This window comes from Solanum verrucosum, unplaced genomic scaffold (assembly GCF_900185275.1).
Source record: "Solanum verrucosum unplaced genomic scaffold, falcon-dt-bn FXZP01000229.1, whole genome shotgun sequence".
Taxonomy (NCBI): domain Eukaryota; kingdom Viridiplantae; phylum Streptophyta; class Magnoliopsida; order Solanales; family Solanaceae; genus Solanum; species Solanum verrucosum.
Genome location: NW_026020011.1, coordinates 1,417,816 through 1,432,306, shown reverse-complemented (window position 1 = coordinate 1,432,306; position 14,491 = coordinate 1,417,816). Strand labels below are relative to the sequence as shown.

General features: G+C 33.9%; 2 protein-coding genes across 2 annotated transcripts; both read left to right on the top strand.

Annotated features, from left to right (window-relative positions):
• Nucleotides 1–3,892: 3,892 nt before the first annotated feature.
• LOC125819983 (protein STRUBBELIG-RECEPTOR FAMILY 7-like) lies at nucleotides 3,893–11,719 on the top strand. The gene is made up of 16 exons (XM_049499393.1): nucleotides 3,893–4,182; nucleotides 5,301–5,433; nucleotides 5,538–5,609; nucleotides 5,694–5,759; nucleotides 5,836–5,907; nucleotides 6,010–6,081; nucleotides 6,756–6,827; nucleotides 6,908–6,973; nucleotides 7,081–7,140; nucleotides 7,239–7,528; nucleotides 8,394–8,680; nucleotides 8,847–9,112; nucleotides 10,177–10,309; nucleotides 10,830–10,966; nucleotides 11,076–11,232; nucleotides 11,348–11,719. The coding sequence occupies exons 1-16, from the start codon at nucleotides 4,089–4,091 to the stop codon at nucleotides 11,489–11,491; spliced, it is 2,121 nt and encodes a 706-aa protein (XP_049355350.1). The 5' UTR covers nucleotides 3,893–4,088; the 3' UTR covers nucleotides 11,492–11,719.
• Nucleotides 11,720–13,360: 1,641 nt separating this feature from the next.
• On the top strand, nucleotides 13,361–14,491 carry LOC125820004 (RING-H2 finger protein ATL3-like). Its single transcript, XM_049499419.1, has one exon. It carries the CDS (start codon nucleotides 13,484–13,486, stop codon nucleotides 14,252–14,254), a length of 771 nt encoding a protein of 256 aa, XP_049355376.1. The 5' UTR covers nucleotides 13,361–13,483; the 3' UTR covers nucleotides 14,255–14,491.

The following is a 14,491-nucleotide window of genomic DNA, read 5'->3' as shown; positions in this document are numbered from 1 at the left end:
ACCAATTCATAATTAATAGGGGTAAAATGGTAAACTCACTATGTCAATAATTATTTTCTTAATAGGTGTGTCAATTCAAAAGTGGACAAGTAATTAGGGATAGAGGGAGTATTGAATAACACGTGAAAATGTTACTCCCTCCGTTCAAAATTACTTGTCACTTTTTAACTTGACAGACTCATTAAGAAAACATTAATTAGCGTAGTGACTTTACCATATTACCCCTATTAATTGGTACTTGTTGAAATTGACCATTTGCAAATTCAAAAAGTTCAAGTAAATAAATTAAGGGTAAAATAGGAAATTTTATGTTGTATTTTCTTGATATGTCAAAAATGACAAGTAAAAATAAAAGTAAAAAATAGAAATAAGTAAAACGTAATTTTGAATGAAGGGAGTAGAAAACTTTTATATAAATAGAACATTCTAGTGAAGTTATTTCTTTCCTAGTGATAATCGAATTTTGTAATTCAAAATAGGCATAATACATAAACATACTCTTTAAGTTACCTTCAACTCACACTTATGCTCTCCAACTTTGGATGTGCACAAGACACTTAAACTTGTATAAAGTTAAACAAGTAGACACACACATCTTATGTGGCATAATACACGCAGTGGCGGACCTATGTTGTGACTTATGGGTGCTTAAGCACCCACTGCCTTTTGTGATAACATTATTATTTATGTACAAAATTTAGTAATTCAATGAAATATATTAACTGGGTGAAAAAAATGAAATATATTAACTGAGCACTCATTATATGTAGTAATTTCCGAACTAAAAATAGTTGAGCACCCATGATACAAAATTTCTGAATCCGCCACTGAATACACGTAGGACGCCACATAGGGATGTGAATTGACACATAGGATGCCATGTTTGACGCATGTGTTTACTTGTACACATCCAAAATTGAGGAGATATAATTTTGCACTGACCGGAAAATAAATTCTTCTTCAATATGAAAATCAATGAGTGAAATTTACTCTGCTCCAATTTACCAGCAATTATAAATAATAAATGCATATTTTCACAAGAAAAAGAGTATTATTAATGTTTTATATTTGTGTAAGAGACCTGAGTGATCACTAATTATCATTTTACACCCACAGGCCACATTATTTGCACGGGGTATATATGTTTGATTTAAAATACAGAAAAGTGTATTCAAAACATAGTCATAAGAGATATTTAATGTAATTAATTCTTATTTTTTTATCTTAATTTATTGAGATTTGAGCTTTAATCACTAAAATTTACCTTCACTTCAGTTGACCACTGCCCGCACTCTTTTGGAGACGCAATGAATATATAAATAGATAATGAGATTGCTATTATTTTTTCTGTTTCAATTTGTTTGTCCTATTTTTTTTTTACTTCGTTTAAAAGTGAATGCCTCTTTTTTTAGTAACTTTTTAATTTCAATTTTTCACTTGATATCATGAGATTAAAAATACTTTGATATATCATTAATTTAAAGATCATGAGATTGAAAAATACTTTAATAAATATAATATATCTTTAATTTAAGATGAATAGATTTTTTTAAAAATGCTTTCTTAATTTCATACAAAATTAAAATAGAACAAACAAATTAAAACGAATATTTTTATTTTTTTTTGCTTTCGATTTCCATTCGAAACCCAGTGGACCCAATGCAGAGGCCCCTATATGAAACTTAATTGTGAAGAAGTGTATGGAAAGTGACAAAGGCTTTTTTTTTTTAATTCATTCAATGTTCGGTATTTGTTTTGGAGCTCCATTAATTTAAATTTATTTTGTGTAGAGTTTCATTCAGGGGAAGGGGTAGGGGGAAGCGCTCCCTATCAAGAATTTTATCATATTTAAAGCTCGAACTTAAGATTTCTTCTTTTTTTTAAAAAAAAAAAAAACTCTATCCATTGCACCATAGCTATTCTACCATTCACAGATATATTGTTTATTTAATGGTAATTATTAAATCAGAATATTAGCCAAGTGAGGCTATAAAACCAATAATTAATAAGGGATACACGTAAGGATGTATAAATCAAATAAAAAAATCACATCAAATTGATAAAAGAAAATTAATTAGGCTTGATTCGATTTGGTGAGTAAGAAAAAATAGAATCAAATTGATATATAGATATATAATATTTGTATATTTTAAAATAACTTTATATATGATTTTCTTTACTAAATGAAGAAATAATTGTAATTTTCTCATTGGATCGATGTTTAATAGAATTATATAGTGTATCTAAAAAGTAAGAAAATACATTATTGGAGTTAAATTCTTTTTTATTTCTTTACAAGCATTTGATATCTAAAATTCATTAACTTAACTATCTTAATTCAGGTAGAAAAAAAATCTATTATGAGAGGTGTAAGGTTTTAACAAAGGTCAATGTAGAATTTTAGTTCGAAATCTTTTTAAAAAATTGTATTGAAGTCATTATATTTTTAAAATTATGAAGTCATATATAATATATATTCATTGTAATTTTTTCCACACATAAATGAGCAACATATATATACACGTAGAGAGCAGAATAAAATAATTGATCTCTTAGTGAAGGGGCCAAGAAGTAATTATTTGATGGTATAATAATTTTGCTAATTTCCTTAGGGGTAACTTGATTGGGAACGAGTAACTATCTTAGAATAAGTTATCACATGATAAGTTATTTCACTATGTGTATAAGATATCTTATCTCATTACTAAGTGTATTGATTTCTTCTGTGTAATACTAATCGATAGAACCTCATTGGTAAGTGCTACAAGATCTCGTGCATTGGAACCCATGGTTATGGACCCAAATCTGTTAGTATGGAACATTTCCTTTTCCAAGTGAAATCCCGTAGTATATGAAAGATTGAAAAAATGTTTTCGTTGTTGTGGAATAAGAAGCCTTCATATGTATTTAATTTATTCAGAGCTATTAGAGCGGGATCCATTTTTTGGGGAATATGAATCGAAGCAATAACAAGAATATTTCTAGTAGAACATCTTTCACAATCAATGGTGGGATAGATAATTCTAACACCTCCAACCAAACACATGATACTCCCTTTGTCCAACAATACTTGTCCACTATTAATTTTACACACTTTTCAAAAAACTATAAATAGAATGATAATTTTACTGTATCACCTATTGGTTAATAGAGAATCAAAATCAATTTACCAATGAATCACGAAATGCTATGGTTACTACCAAAAAGTTTCATTCTTATGTTACTATTATTGATGGTTTGATTATCTTATACCCCGAGGACCCTTTGAATATAGTAAATACAATATTTTGAAAAATGTAATAGAAAAATGACTATAACTAATGATAAGGGTAAATTAGGAACTTAATGTAAAATTATTCATTGATTTCATAAAGCGGACAAATATTGTTGGACATCCTAAAAATGTATAGTAGACAACTATTGTTGGATGAAGGAGTAAAATAGTTTTGCATTTATTCTTGAAATTACTATACCTTATACCTTGCATTTAACGACTTGTTAATGTTTGCAAATGAGGCAGTGTGATAATATATTAACTAGGTTTTTTTTTTTTTGATTTCCACCCAATATTTGGTACCCATGTTGAAACTCGACTATCCCAAATTTGCGCCGCATTTGATCTCATAGGATATTAAAGATTTTTACCTACTCAGAACCCGAACCCGAACCCGAACCGGTAACTATTGAGCATATAATTGTAATTTTGTAGCCACCAATACAACAAAATGTATAGAGACAAGAATACTACAGGGTGGGGGGCAATCATTGATTAATTTGACAAATATTCTCTGCTTTGCTTTCACCTTCCACTAATCAAACGCCAACACAAAATCTCCAAATTAATTATTTTAATCCTTCCCTCTTATACTTTTTTCAACCAGAAACCAACAAAATTCAAATTAAAGTGATGTATTACAGTGTGACAAAACAAAAAATGGTAAAAAAGTGTGTGGCTTTGGATTCTTGTAGCTGAATAGTGGTTTTTCTTTAGAATGGCAAAAGCATCTGACCCTTTTCTTCTTTTAGTGTCTTTTTCTCACTCAAAAAAGAGTCTTTCTGTGTAATTTTGTGTTGTTGGTGTGGGAGAGATGAGGTTGTTGTTGCTACTGGCAGTAGTACTGTTGGTGGCCATTTTGGCGATTTTTTCAAGCTTTGTTAATGGTGATACAGATCCATCTGATGGTTAGCCCCTTTTGATTTATTCATCATTCTCTTTATTTATTTGTTTTTTAGTATGTGAAGTAGTAAGTACAAGTTCCAGTTTTCTTGTTCTCAAGGAAAAATTTAGCTGAGAGTGGGCTTGAGTCTTGACAAATCATGAAATGAACAAACCCAACTGAAAAAACTTGTTTCTTTGAAGCCCCATGATATTGAAAAGAAAATAGCATTTGAAAACACTAGGTCTAGGCTTGGTAGTTAGAGTTATGTGGTACATGTTGTTGGTGGGAGGTGGCAGGTATCCTTGGAATTAGTTAGTTGCACACAAGCTGGCTCGGACACTGTGGTTATCATAAAAAAGAAATCTTTGAAAATGATGGATATAATAAGTCTTGCTTGGGCTGCATCAATGGTAGTCTTCACTTTCGAGTATGGGAAATACTCATTACTTATGGCTGAACAACCCCTTAGTCTTGTCGACTAGATTGAGTCATAGTTATTGTAATTGTTGTATTTACTGTTGCCGATGCACTTAATAGTTACAACAACATATCCAATGAAATCCTGTAGCTGGGGTTTGGGAGGGTAGAGTGTATGCAGACCTTACCCCTACCTCGTGGAGGTAGAGGGGAGACTCTTTCGGGAAGATGCACTTAATAGCTTATAGAAAACGTCAACCTTTGCACAATAATTTTCTTTCATTAAAAATTGAACAAGTTTGGGGAAAAGGTAAATCCTTACAGTAACTTGTGGTTTGTGAATGTGATTGGTTTTAGTTACTATTGCCAGCCTTATATAAGCAATTACTGGATAATGTTTTCTACTTTATGTGGTAAGGGGTGACAAAAATCAATTAGTTTGAAGTTGATCAAAAACTTAATAAAGCTATATAATTTACTTTTGGACTCCTGATGATCCAAAGTGTTTCACAGTAATGGTTTGGTTAAGTTGCTCGCTACTTTGTACCATGCTGGGCAAGTTGCCGTAGCTGCACATTCTTTTAACAGATTGTCCTATGTAAAATCTGTCTCTTGAGCCGTTCTCTGTCCATATATAACTATTTCTTTATCATTAAAATTCCTTACACAATCACATATGTCTTGATTTCAAAATAATCTAGTTGACTTCGCTTTGGTTTTCAGCATCTGTTCTGAGAGTCCTGTATACCACCCTAAACTCACCAGGGCAGCTGACAAAATGGAGTGCCAATGGCGGTGATCCTTGTGGAGAGTCCTGGACAGGCATTACCTGCTCGGGCAATAAAGTTACTGAAATGTGGGATTTGGTCTTCCTTTTAGTCTTCATCTCCATGTTGTTTCAACTTTTTGGAATTATTGACTAAGTAAACTAATGATTCGTTTCTTTTCATTTTCCTTCAGCAAGATGTCAGGTCTTGGGCTCTCAGGTTCATTGGGGTCTCAGCTAGATAGTCTAAAATCTGTGACCAATTTGTAAGATAAATGGCCTTCGTTTGTTCCTTATTAATTGGATTTATGTTGAATTCCTGAATGTGGTCATCTTTGTGAATGTTGCAGTGACATAAGCAATAACAATATGGGGAGCCAGTTACCTTACCAGCTTCCTCCAAATGTGCAAAGATTGTATGTTTATTTGCAAATCTTCCTCCTTGCAGGTTCTATTTTCTTCCTCTTATCTTTCTTAGAACTTGCCTTGCAGAAACCTTGCTTCTAGTGGTTTTAGTGGTGGCCTGCCATATTCCATTTCACAGATGACCTCCCTCCAGTACTTGTAAGTGAAATGCTTAAATTTGATATTTGCTTAAGTACTTGGTCCTCTTCATTCTCTTCGGGGCTATTTATGATTCTTTGCAATGTTTATGTCTGGTTGTAGAAATGTCAGTCACAATCAAATTCAAGGATCAGTGGTTGTCTCGTTTGACTCGCTCTCTGCACTCAACACATTGTAAGGCCTATTCATCTCCTGTTATTACATCAGAGTTTTCATATTGCCTAATTATGATCTGAATGAGAATAGTTTGCTGTTTTCATATGTTATGATGAAAGTACACTTATTCTATTATTTAAGTTGTCTCGATTTGAGAAAGAGGTTAAACACACTTGTTCCATTTCCCACATTACTGTGCAGAAGTGAGTCATGTCTTTGGTCTGCTGCCAAAGTATTGAATTATGCCAATTGAGCTTAGTTGCTACTTAGATTGTACTTATTCTTAAGCAAGTATTAAAAACCTCAAAGGTGCGCTTAAGCCCTAAAGCGAGGCTTAAAACGTGTTGAGCGCTTTGCCTTGCTTAATGTGCGCTTTAGTGTCATCATCAAGGTCCTACGACAAACTTTCCCTTGACTAAACAAGTGATATTTCACTTTATCGTAAAAAAAATTCAATTTCCCTTGTTCATATATTTGTCATGCATGCTTATAATTATTAGTCTTGGACTGAACATATATATACTTGTATTTTTTTCTCCCTTTGCGCTTATCCCCAACGGACCTTAGAACTTTTTTGTCTTTTTGCTTTTGATAGCGCTGGTACCTTATCATATCTTCTTGTTTAAAACATAATAGTTTGAAATTTATCATTCTCTGTCACATAATTTTGATTGATCTTTTTAATGCTTCAGGGATTTCTCTTTCAATTCTATGACGGGTAATCTTCCTCAAAGCTTCCAGTCACTAACTAGTATGAACAAAATGTAAGATAAGAGTTTTCATACTTCATCTTTCTATTGCAAACTTCCATCAGATACAGATGTTTTGTTGTTATAATATGCAGGTATTTGCAGAACAACCAGTTTAGTGGAACTATTGACGTCGTGGCCAATCTTCCCCTCGGAAATCTGTGAGTTGTGTGCCAAATGTGTAGATATTATGTCTTATGTCTACATGTCACTTCAGTTTCAGTTAAATCCATTGGTTGAAAACCACGTTGATTCCTCTATTCTTTAGGAATGTTGAAAACAACCAATTTACTGGCTGGATTCCAGATCAGCTGAAAGGGATAGTGCAGTGAGTGTCTTAGATTGCAATAATTTTCATTCATCTTTGCAAATTCTTTGGGGAGTTCTTTCTAATTGTTATAGGGATTTATGAATCTTTCATAACAGATCAAATGGTAATTTATGGATCTCAGGACCTGCACCCCCGCCTCCACCTGGCACACCTCCTGCAAACAATCCCAATGGAGATCACAAATCCAGAGAAAACAGCAGCAATTCGGGCAGTAGGAAATCAGGTATAGGGGGTGGAGGTGTTGCAGGAATAGTGATATCTATTCTAGTTGTTGGAGCAATAGTAGCATTCTTTATTATCAAGAAAAGATCAAGAAGGTCGTCCACAGACTTAGAAAAACTTGATAAGCAGCCACTTGCTCCTCTTACCTCACAGAAAGTAGAAGGTATTTTGCTTTCATAATTCTTGATTTTGTAAGAAATGTCTTGAATGCTCTCTTAACTCTTTGGATATTTCTTAACGAATAATTATAATCAATTGCGGTGTTACTACTTACTTACTTGCTTGGGAATATGGAAAATGATATCTAAGCCTCTATCCTTACCTTGCTAATGATTGGTCATAAACCATGCAAGTAGTATCAAAATTTTGCAAGGGGTTGTCATTGATACAGAAGGAAGTAGCAAAGCTGGAAAATATTTATCTTCGAAGTGGAAAAACTGTATGGATGTTAAAGATCCTAAGTTCTGAAGAAAACAAAAGTTTCATACTTTATTGGAAGTTCCATAGGTATAATCTTTAGAAATTCAAACTGATCTTTTGGAGGAGGTCCTAAATTACGTGGTGCTTCAAAGCTTATGATTGTTTTTTGACAAATTAACATCAGCTACCCTTGATGGTTTAACTTCCTGGGAAACAAAAACTCTTCAGAATATAGTTGACCCGAAGAACTCTTGCTTCAGATTGTAACTGTCAGCACAGTGAAGGAATCATCTTCAGGTTCATAGTTGGGATTTGGGAAGTTGCTCTCTCCTTTTTAGTCCATCAAAACCCCACAAACAAACCGTCTCTTACAATACGAGTTCCTTCTCATTTGCAACTTCATCAGTAGTAATGCAGTTCATGCTTATAACTTTCTTGCCTCATCTCATTATCAACTTCAATGATGTCATGGAATCCGAGTCGGAGCTTGTATTTGCTTATGTCTAACTTTTTCATTGTTGTGTTGCTGTTTTTTTTGAGAAGGTAACATCATTGTTATGTTTTGTTTGTTCCCGGAATTCCTACTCATTGTCTGTTTTTGGTTGCAGAGTTGAAACCTTATCAAACCTCCTCCGCAGTAAGAATGGGCACATTTGAAACTCCCACTGCTGTAACTCTAAGACCTCCACCTATTGATCGCGTAAAGTCCTTTGACGAGGTTGACATGTCACCGAAACCCATTGTTCCTCCCAAGAAAATTAATACAGCTCAAATCAGGGCTACACAGTTTTCAATTGCAGACCTACAGATTGCTACTGATAGCTTCAATGTTGAAAACCTTATTGGCGAGGGATCAATTGGGCGAGTTTATTGCGCTCAGTTTGATGATGGCAAAGTAATACTTCTCTCTATGCGCACCCATTAAAATAACTTTTTTTCTTTCTTATGACTATATAAGCCATAAGGTGATTTAGTAATGCTAACGCATGTTTAAGCAAAAATGTATTATCAGAGAAACTACATACTTATTGTGTTCCTTTCTGTTATTTGAAATGTTGTAGGTTCTAGCTGTCAAGAAAATTAATTCGTCTGCCCTCCAAAATCATGAAGATTTTCTCAATATAGTTTCTGAGACATCCCAGTTGCACCATCCAAATATAATTGAGCTTGTTGGTTATTGTTCAGAGCATGGACAGTACTTGCTAGTTCATGAATTCCATAAAAATGGTTCTCTGCATGATTTCCTGCACCTGTCAGATGAAGACAGCAAGCCACTGGCATGGAATAGCCGAGTCAAGATTGCACTTGGTGCAGCACGAGCACTAGAGTGAGTTTTTGCAATCTCAGAACTATTTTATCATATTTTATATTCAATTGGTTACAGTTATGCTGGACTATTTCCTTATTGATTCATTCCAGAAAGGATGACAGTCATGACACGTTTCTGTATTTGGAAACAATTCACTTTATATTTCCCATTTTACCATTAGTGAGAAGTTTTATAGCCACACAAATGTTATGTTATGTTATGTTTAAGGCCACAAGTTTCAAAAGTTTTATTGTCAGGCAAATGCTATGCCATGTTTAAGAGCGATCACAAGTTTCGAAAAAATTCATCTCTTTCTTAAATTCAATGCCGATTGGAACTATGTCACATAAATTGGAAGGGGGAAGTAAAATTCATGGCGCATGCAGCAATGCTATGTTTTTCTCCTTATTTATTGATGGCTAATTACTAGTAGTTTACATGAATCTTCTGCTTATATCCGGAGATTCATAGAATAGATCTTCTTGCTAGAAGAAAAGAGGATTCTGTGAAAGTCAATACCAAGCACTTAGTCGTGACTCGTGATGAACTTTACCAGAGGATCCATAGTAATATTGCATTTAGAGATCATACTTGTTGGATTAAAAGACCACTATAGAGTTTAAGTCTTTTTTAAACATTGATGGCCAGTAAGTTAACATAAAGAAGAGTTCATTTATTCCTTTAGTTAGAGCTCAGTATCCTAAATATGCCGGTCTTGCCAATATAAAGCTAATCAAAACTTCAATTCTCCCATCCTTTCATTTTATGTGGTGGTGAATGAGTGGGGACAGAGTTCAAAAAGAAAGAAAGACTTCTGGAACTTGTGGTCTTAAACTTGCCATGTCATTTGTGTGGCTATAAAAGCATGTCATTAGGGGTAACAATGAAAATTTGAAGTTAAAATTGTTTCCAAATATAGAAAGGCGTCAATCTTCTTGAAAAAGGCATAAAAGGAAATACTTGCCATATAAAATGAAACAAAGGGTGTAGCAAATTTCAAATTTATATGGTTTCCATATCTGTTCATTTCCTGATTTCCATACACAAATTTCTTCACTAGCTAATATAATCATCCTTCGCAGGTATCTGCATGAAGTTCATTCACCATCATTGGTTCATAAAAACATTAAATCGGCAAATATTTTACTTGATCTGGAACTCAATCCTCATCTATCAGACTCTGGATTAGCATGCCTTATTAATGATGCAGATCAGGTGGCTTTAAGCTCCTTACTTTATGCATTGTTGCAAAGTGTTTCGGTGGATTCGATATAGAAGCATGCATGCACATAAGTACACATGTATTATATAGGCATGTTTTGACATACTATTGGCTGTGTATGTGTCCTTTTCAAGGAGATAAGAAATATCAAAAAACTACATGGTTGAAACGTCATTTGTTTCAGGAGAAGCTTTGTTTTGTGCACAAACCTTTGAAACATGAAATCTTTTACGACAGTTTCTGAGGTTCATAAATTGGATTCCAAGAGAAGTTGTCAAGTAAAAAGCAGAAAATTTTATCCAAATCTAGAGCATGGAATTATCCAGTATATTCTATAGAAGTAACACTACCATATAACTCATTTTAATGAACTGGTCTTTCTATGGTCCCTGGTGCTTTGTCTCCTGCTCTTCTCTACTTGCTCAATTGGTAAAATTGTAGCTATTTCTTCTTCTTAAAAGATTCACATCACTATCATCTTCTCAAGATGTTTCAAAGTGATCATCTTTGCAGGCACTAAACCATAATACAGGGTCTGGATATGGTGCACCTGAGGTAGCTATGTATGGGCAATGCACCATAAAAAGTGATGTCTACAGCTTTGGAGTTGTTATGTTGGAACTTCTTACCGGGCGGACACCTTTTGATAGGTAAAGTTACTTAGGCATCATGATATTGTGTCAAATTACTTAGAGACAAACAGGAAGAAATTCAGAAAGTCTTTAACTTTCTTGATCAATATGTATGCTCTTGATGCAGTGAGAGACCAAGATCTGAACAATCTTTAGTTAGATGGGCAACACCTCAACTCCATGATATTGATGCCTTGGCTAAGATGGTTGATCCAGCACTGAAAGGGCTCTATCCTGTTAAATCCATTTCCCGCTTTGCTGATGTAATTGCTCTTTGTGTCCAGGTAATATTTTGTATAGACAGTGTGCCAAATTCATAAATCTGCTGTGTTAATCAAGAACCTAGTTCTGTTAGTTCAGTCAACACTATCTCATTGTCCTGTATGCTATTATTGACAGCCTGAGCCTGAGTTCCGGCCACCTATGTCAGAAGTGGTTGAAGCCTTAGTTCGGCTAGTTCAACGAGCAAATATGAGCAAGAGGACATATAGTATTGATCGGGGTTCAAGGGGTGAAGCAGATGCTCAAGACAACCAACCTTAGTTCCGATGTAATGTAGCCTTTTCTACCAGAATGTCTCTCTTTATAGTTTGCTGTTTATGGGATCTATCAGCTTATCTGTTCAGCAAGATCTTGTTGGTTGCATTGCGTTGCACACTGCTAGATACTAAAATCTGTTCATAGTGCATAATCAATTTTCATTTTCCCCTGTATCTGCTCTCCTATTCCTCTTCCACACGCGATGACATGAATGAGTTCAGTACGTACTACTTTCCAGATAATCCAAGTCTTTGATCAGTGTAATAGTCATGTAGGAATGGTTAAATACACATACACACACACCTGATTACTGACTATGACGTAGTCTTACTCCTGCCTTGTAAAGGTAGATAAGTTGGTTGCAATAGACCCTCGACTCAAGTAAAGTTTCGTGTTTATGAAATTCTAGTAACATAATTAAATTGTTCCACAGACCCCTATTCACCACTAAGTCATGTTCCTCACATTCTTGAGTGTCATAAAGTTGGCGACATTTAGCCTTTCAATACATCATATTCAAAAATAACTAATATCATCATTACTACCACACCACTCCTCCTATTGCAGCCTAAAGTTTTAACTAATGGCCACTGGATGACCAAGATTGTGGTCTGCAAGTCATTAGCACTTTGACCTGTGTTGATAGATACACTAGTTCCAATTGACTAGGCTTACAATTTACTAAACAAATTTGGGTTAAAATAATGTCAACCTATGATGAACTTGTACCTACTAGTTAATTTTCCCATATGTAGTTTCATTTGACTTTCTCTGCTCCAAAATCAATCTTTACTCATAAGTTATAACTAAATAGAGAAAAGTTCTCTTATAACTAAATAGATATAAAATTTAACAATAAGTCTATGAGTGGACTGAGGTTACCTCTCCCCACTCATCCTTAACACTATTTTTTTAGTATATTTTTTTTATAAGAAGACCATAGGAGAATTTCTATGAAGTTTCTCTTTTCTTTTTCTTTTTAAAAGAGAGAGTGGCAAAAATGACCCTTTTATGTTTGTGGAAGGTCTAAATAAGTCCTTTGTATATATCCATAAATATTCTTTATCCTTTATGTCTATCATCCTTAAATATTTAACAAATTAGACAGTTCGATTTAATGAAAATTGTGAAATAAAAAGAAATTCTAAAGAAAGTAACATCAATTTCAACAAATTGCACCTTCATATTAGAGTTTTAGTTAAATCGAACAATTAAAATTTATCAAATATTTGACGATAACAAAATAGAACCAAAATATCCTTGAGATGAAATTGAAATGACTCTTTTTAGACCTACCCCAAACACAAAAGACCTTTTTTTCCTTTTATTGGAAAATTTTGTCAATCATTTGTAATGTCAAACTTTTGGCCTTTGCATAAGTGAAAGTCAAGTAGATATCTTTGCCATGATCTCTCCAACTTTCCTAAGTTTTAGTAGTAGAAAAAGTCAAGTCAAAGTATAAAGCCTCCTAGAAGTTAGGTGGCCGTGGAAGATTTTCTTGTTTGACTTCTTCTTTGTCGTCTTAGCTCTTATTCCAACACTCATAAATACTAACACCCCTATAATCCATAGTTTATTCCAGCATTTTTTTTCACATTTTCTCAAATACCCTCTTCAAATCTTGATTTTTTTTTTGTCCTCCATTTCCAAATTGGCTAATAAAAATCTCAACTTTCTATGTTTTTTCACAATTTTGAGGTTTTATAAGAAACCCCATCTCATTCTTGATTCAAAATTTGTTGAATTTCACCTTCATTTAAGTAAAAATCTCAACTTTCCTATGTTTTTTCACAATTTTGAGGTTTATTAAGAAACCCCATCTCATTCTTGATTCAGATTTGTTGAGTTTCCCTTTCATTTAAGGAAAAAAATTTCAACTTTCCTATTTTTTTCCACAATTTTGAGGTTTAATAAGAAACCCCATCTCATTCTTGTTTTAAATTTGTTGAATTTCCCCCTTTATTTAAGTAAAGATTTCAACTTTGTGCTAGAGAAATGGAAAAATTAGACGAGTCAGGTGTATTAGCTCTTTTAGGGAAGTTTATGGTGGGGTTAATTATATTTATGTTTTTAGTGGTGTTTTTTATATTCTTAGTTCATGTTTATACTAAATGGTTCTGGAATCGCCGACGGTATGTAGATACCGCCAGCGATTCTGATGGCAGTGGGACAACGAGAAAAATGAGTGCTAAAGGTCTTGACCCTTTGATTCTTGAAACAATTCCTGTAGTTGGATTTGATGTTAATGAATTCAAAGATGGGACATTAGAATGTACTATTTGTCTTTGTGAGTTTTCTGAAGGTGAGAAGATGAGATTTTTACCAAAATGTAATCATGGATTTCATGTTGATTGCATTGATATGTGGTTTCAATCTCATTCCACTTGTCCTCTTTGTCGTAACGCGATTTCAACGACTGATGAATCATCATTGGAGATAGAGGAAGAGGGTTCGGCTTTGGCTTTGGCTTCAGTTGAAACTGAGTTGCCTATTTTCCCAACCAATGTGTTGTTTTGGGGAAATGAGACTCAAGTTAGCACCTTGTGTAATCCTTGTTTAGACTCGACAGCTTCCACGAGTAATCGATCACATGGAATGTTGGTGATCGATATTCCAAGGGAGATTAATGAAGAAGAAGAATCGAAATATGTAATGCCTGAAAGATTGAGACGTTTGATGAGGCTTTTGAGTGGGGATAGAAGGGTATTTAGTCCTTCTAGTTCGCGAAATGTAGATATAGAACAAGGGAGTAGAAGCCCGAGTTAGTACAGACTCAGAGGCTGATCCAGGATTCGAAATTCTAACATGTATAAAGGAACAAGGAACAAAATGTCATTACACCTATTGCTCTTTTTGAAGAAGTTAGCTTGGTTCAATTGATATATACATTTTTTACTTTTTGTAGAACATAAGAAGTGGATATATTGTACATGTATAAGCACATTGTAATAGGCTTCTCTGTATAATGTCCCTTTATGGAACTAGCTCGATTTGATAGATCAT

Bases quoted from the DNA above. Each gene is read 5' to 3' on its own strand.
- LOC125819983 (XM_049499393.1), top strand. From the start codon at position 4,089: ATGAGGTTGTTGTTGCTACTGGCAGTAGTACTGTTGGTGGCCATTTTG. The intron at 6,974-7,080 runs GTGAGTTGTGTG...TCTATTCTTTAG, and splicing joins AATCTTCCCCTCGGAAATCT to GAATGTTGAAAACAACCAAT. The intron at 10,967-11,075 runs GTAAAGTTACTT...CTCTTGATGCAG, and splicing joins GGGCGGACACCTTTTGATAG to TGAGAGACCAAGATCTGAAC.
- LOC125820004 (XM_049499419.1), top strand. From the start codon at position 13,484: ATGGAAAAATTAGACGAGTCAGGTGTATTAGCTCTTTTAGGGAAGTTT.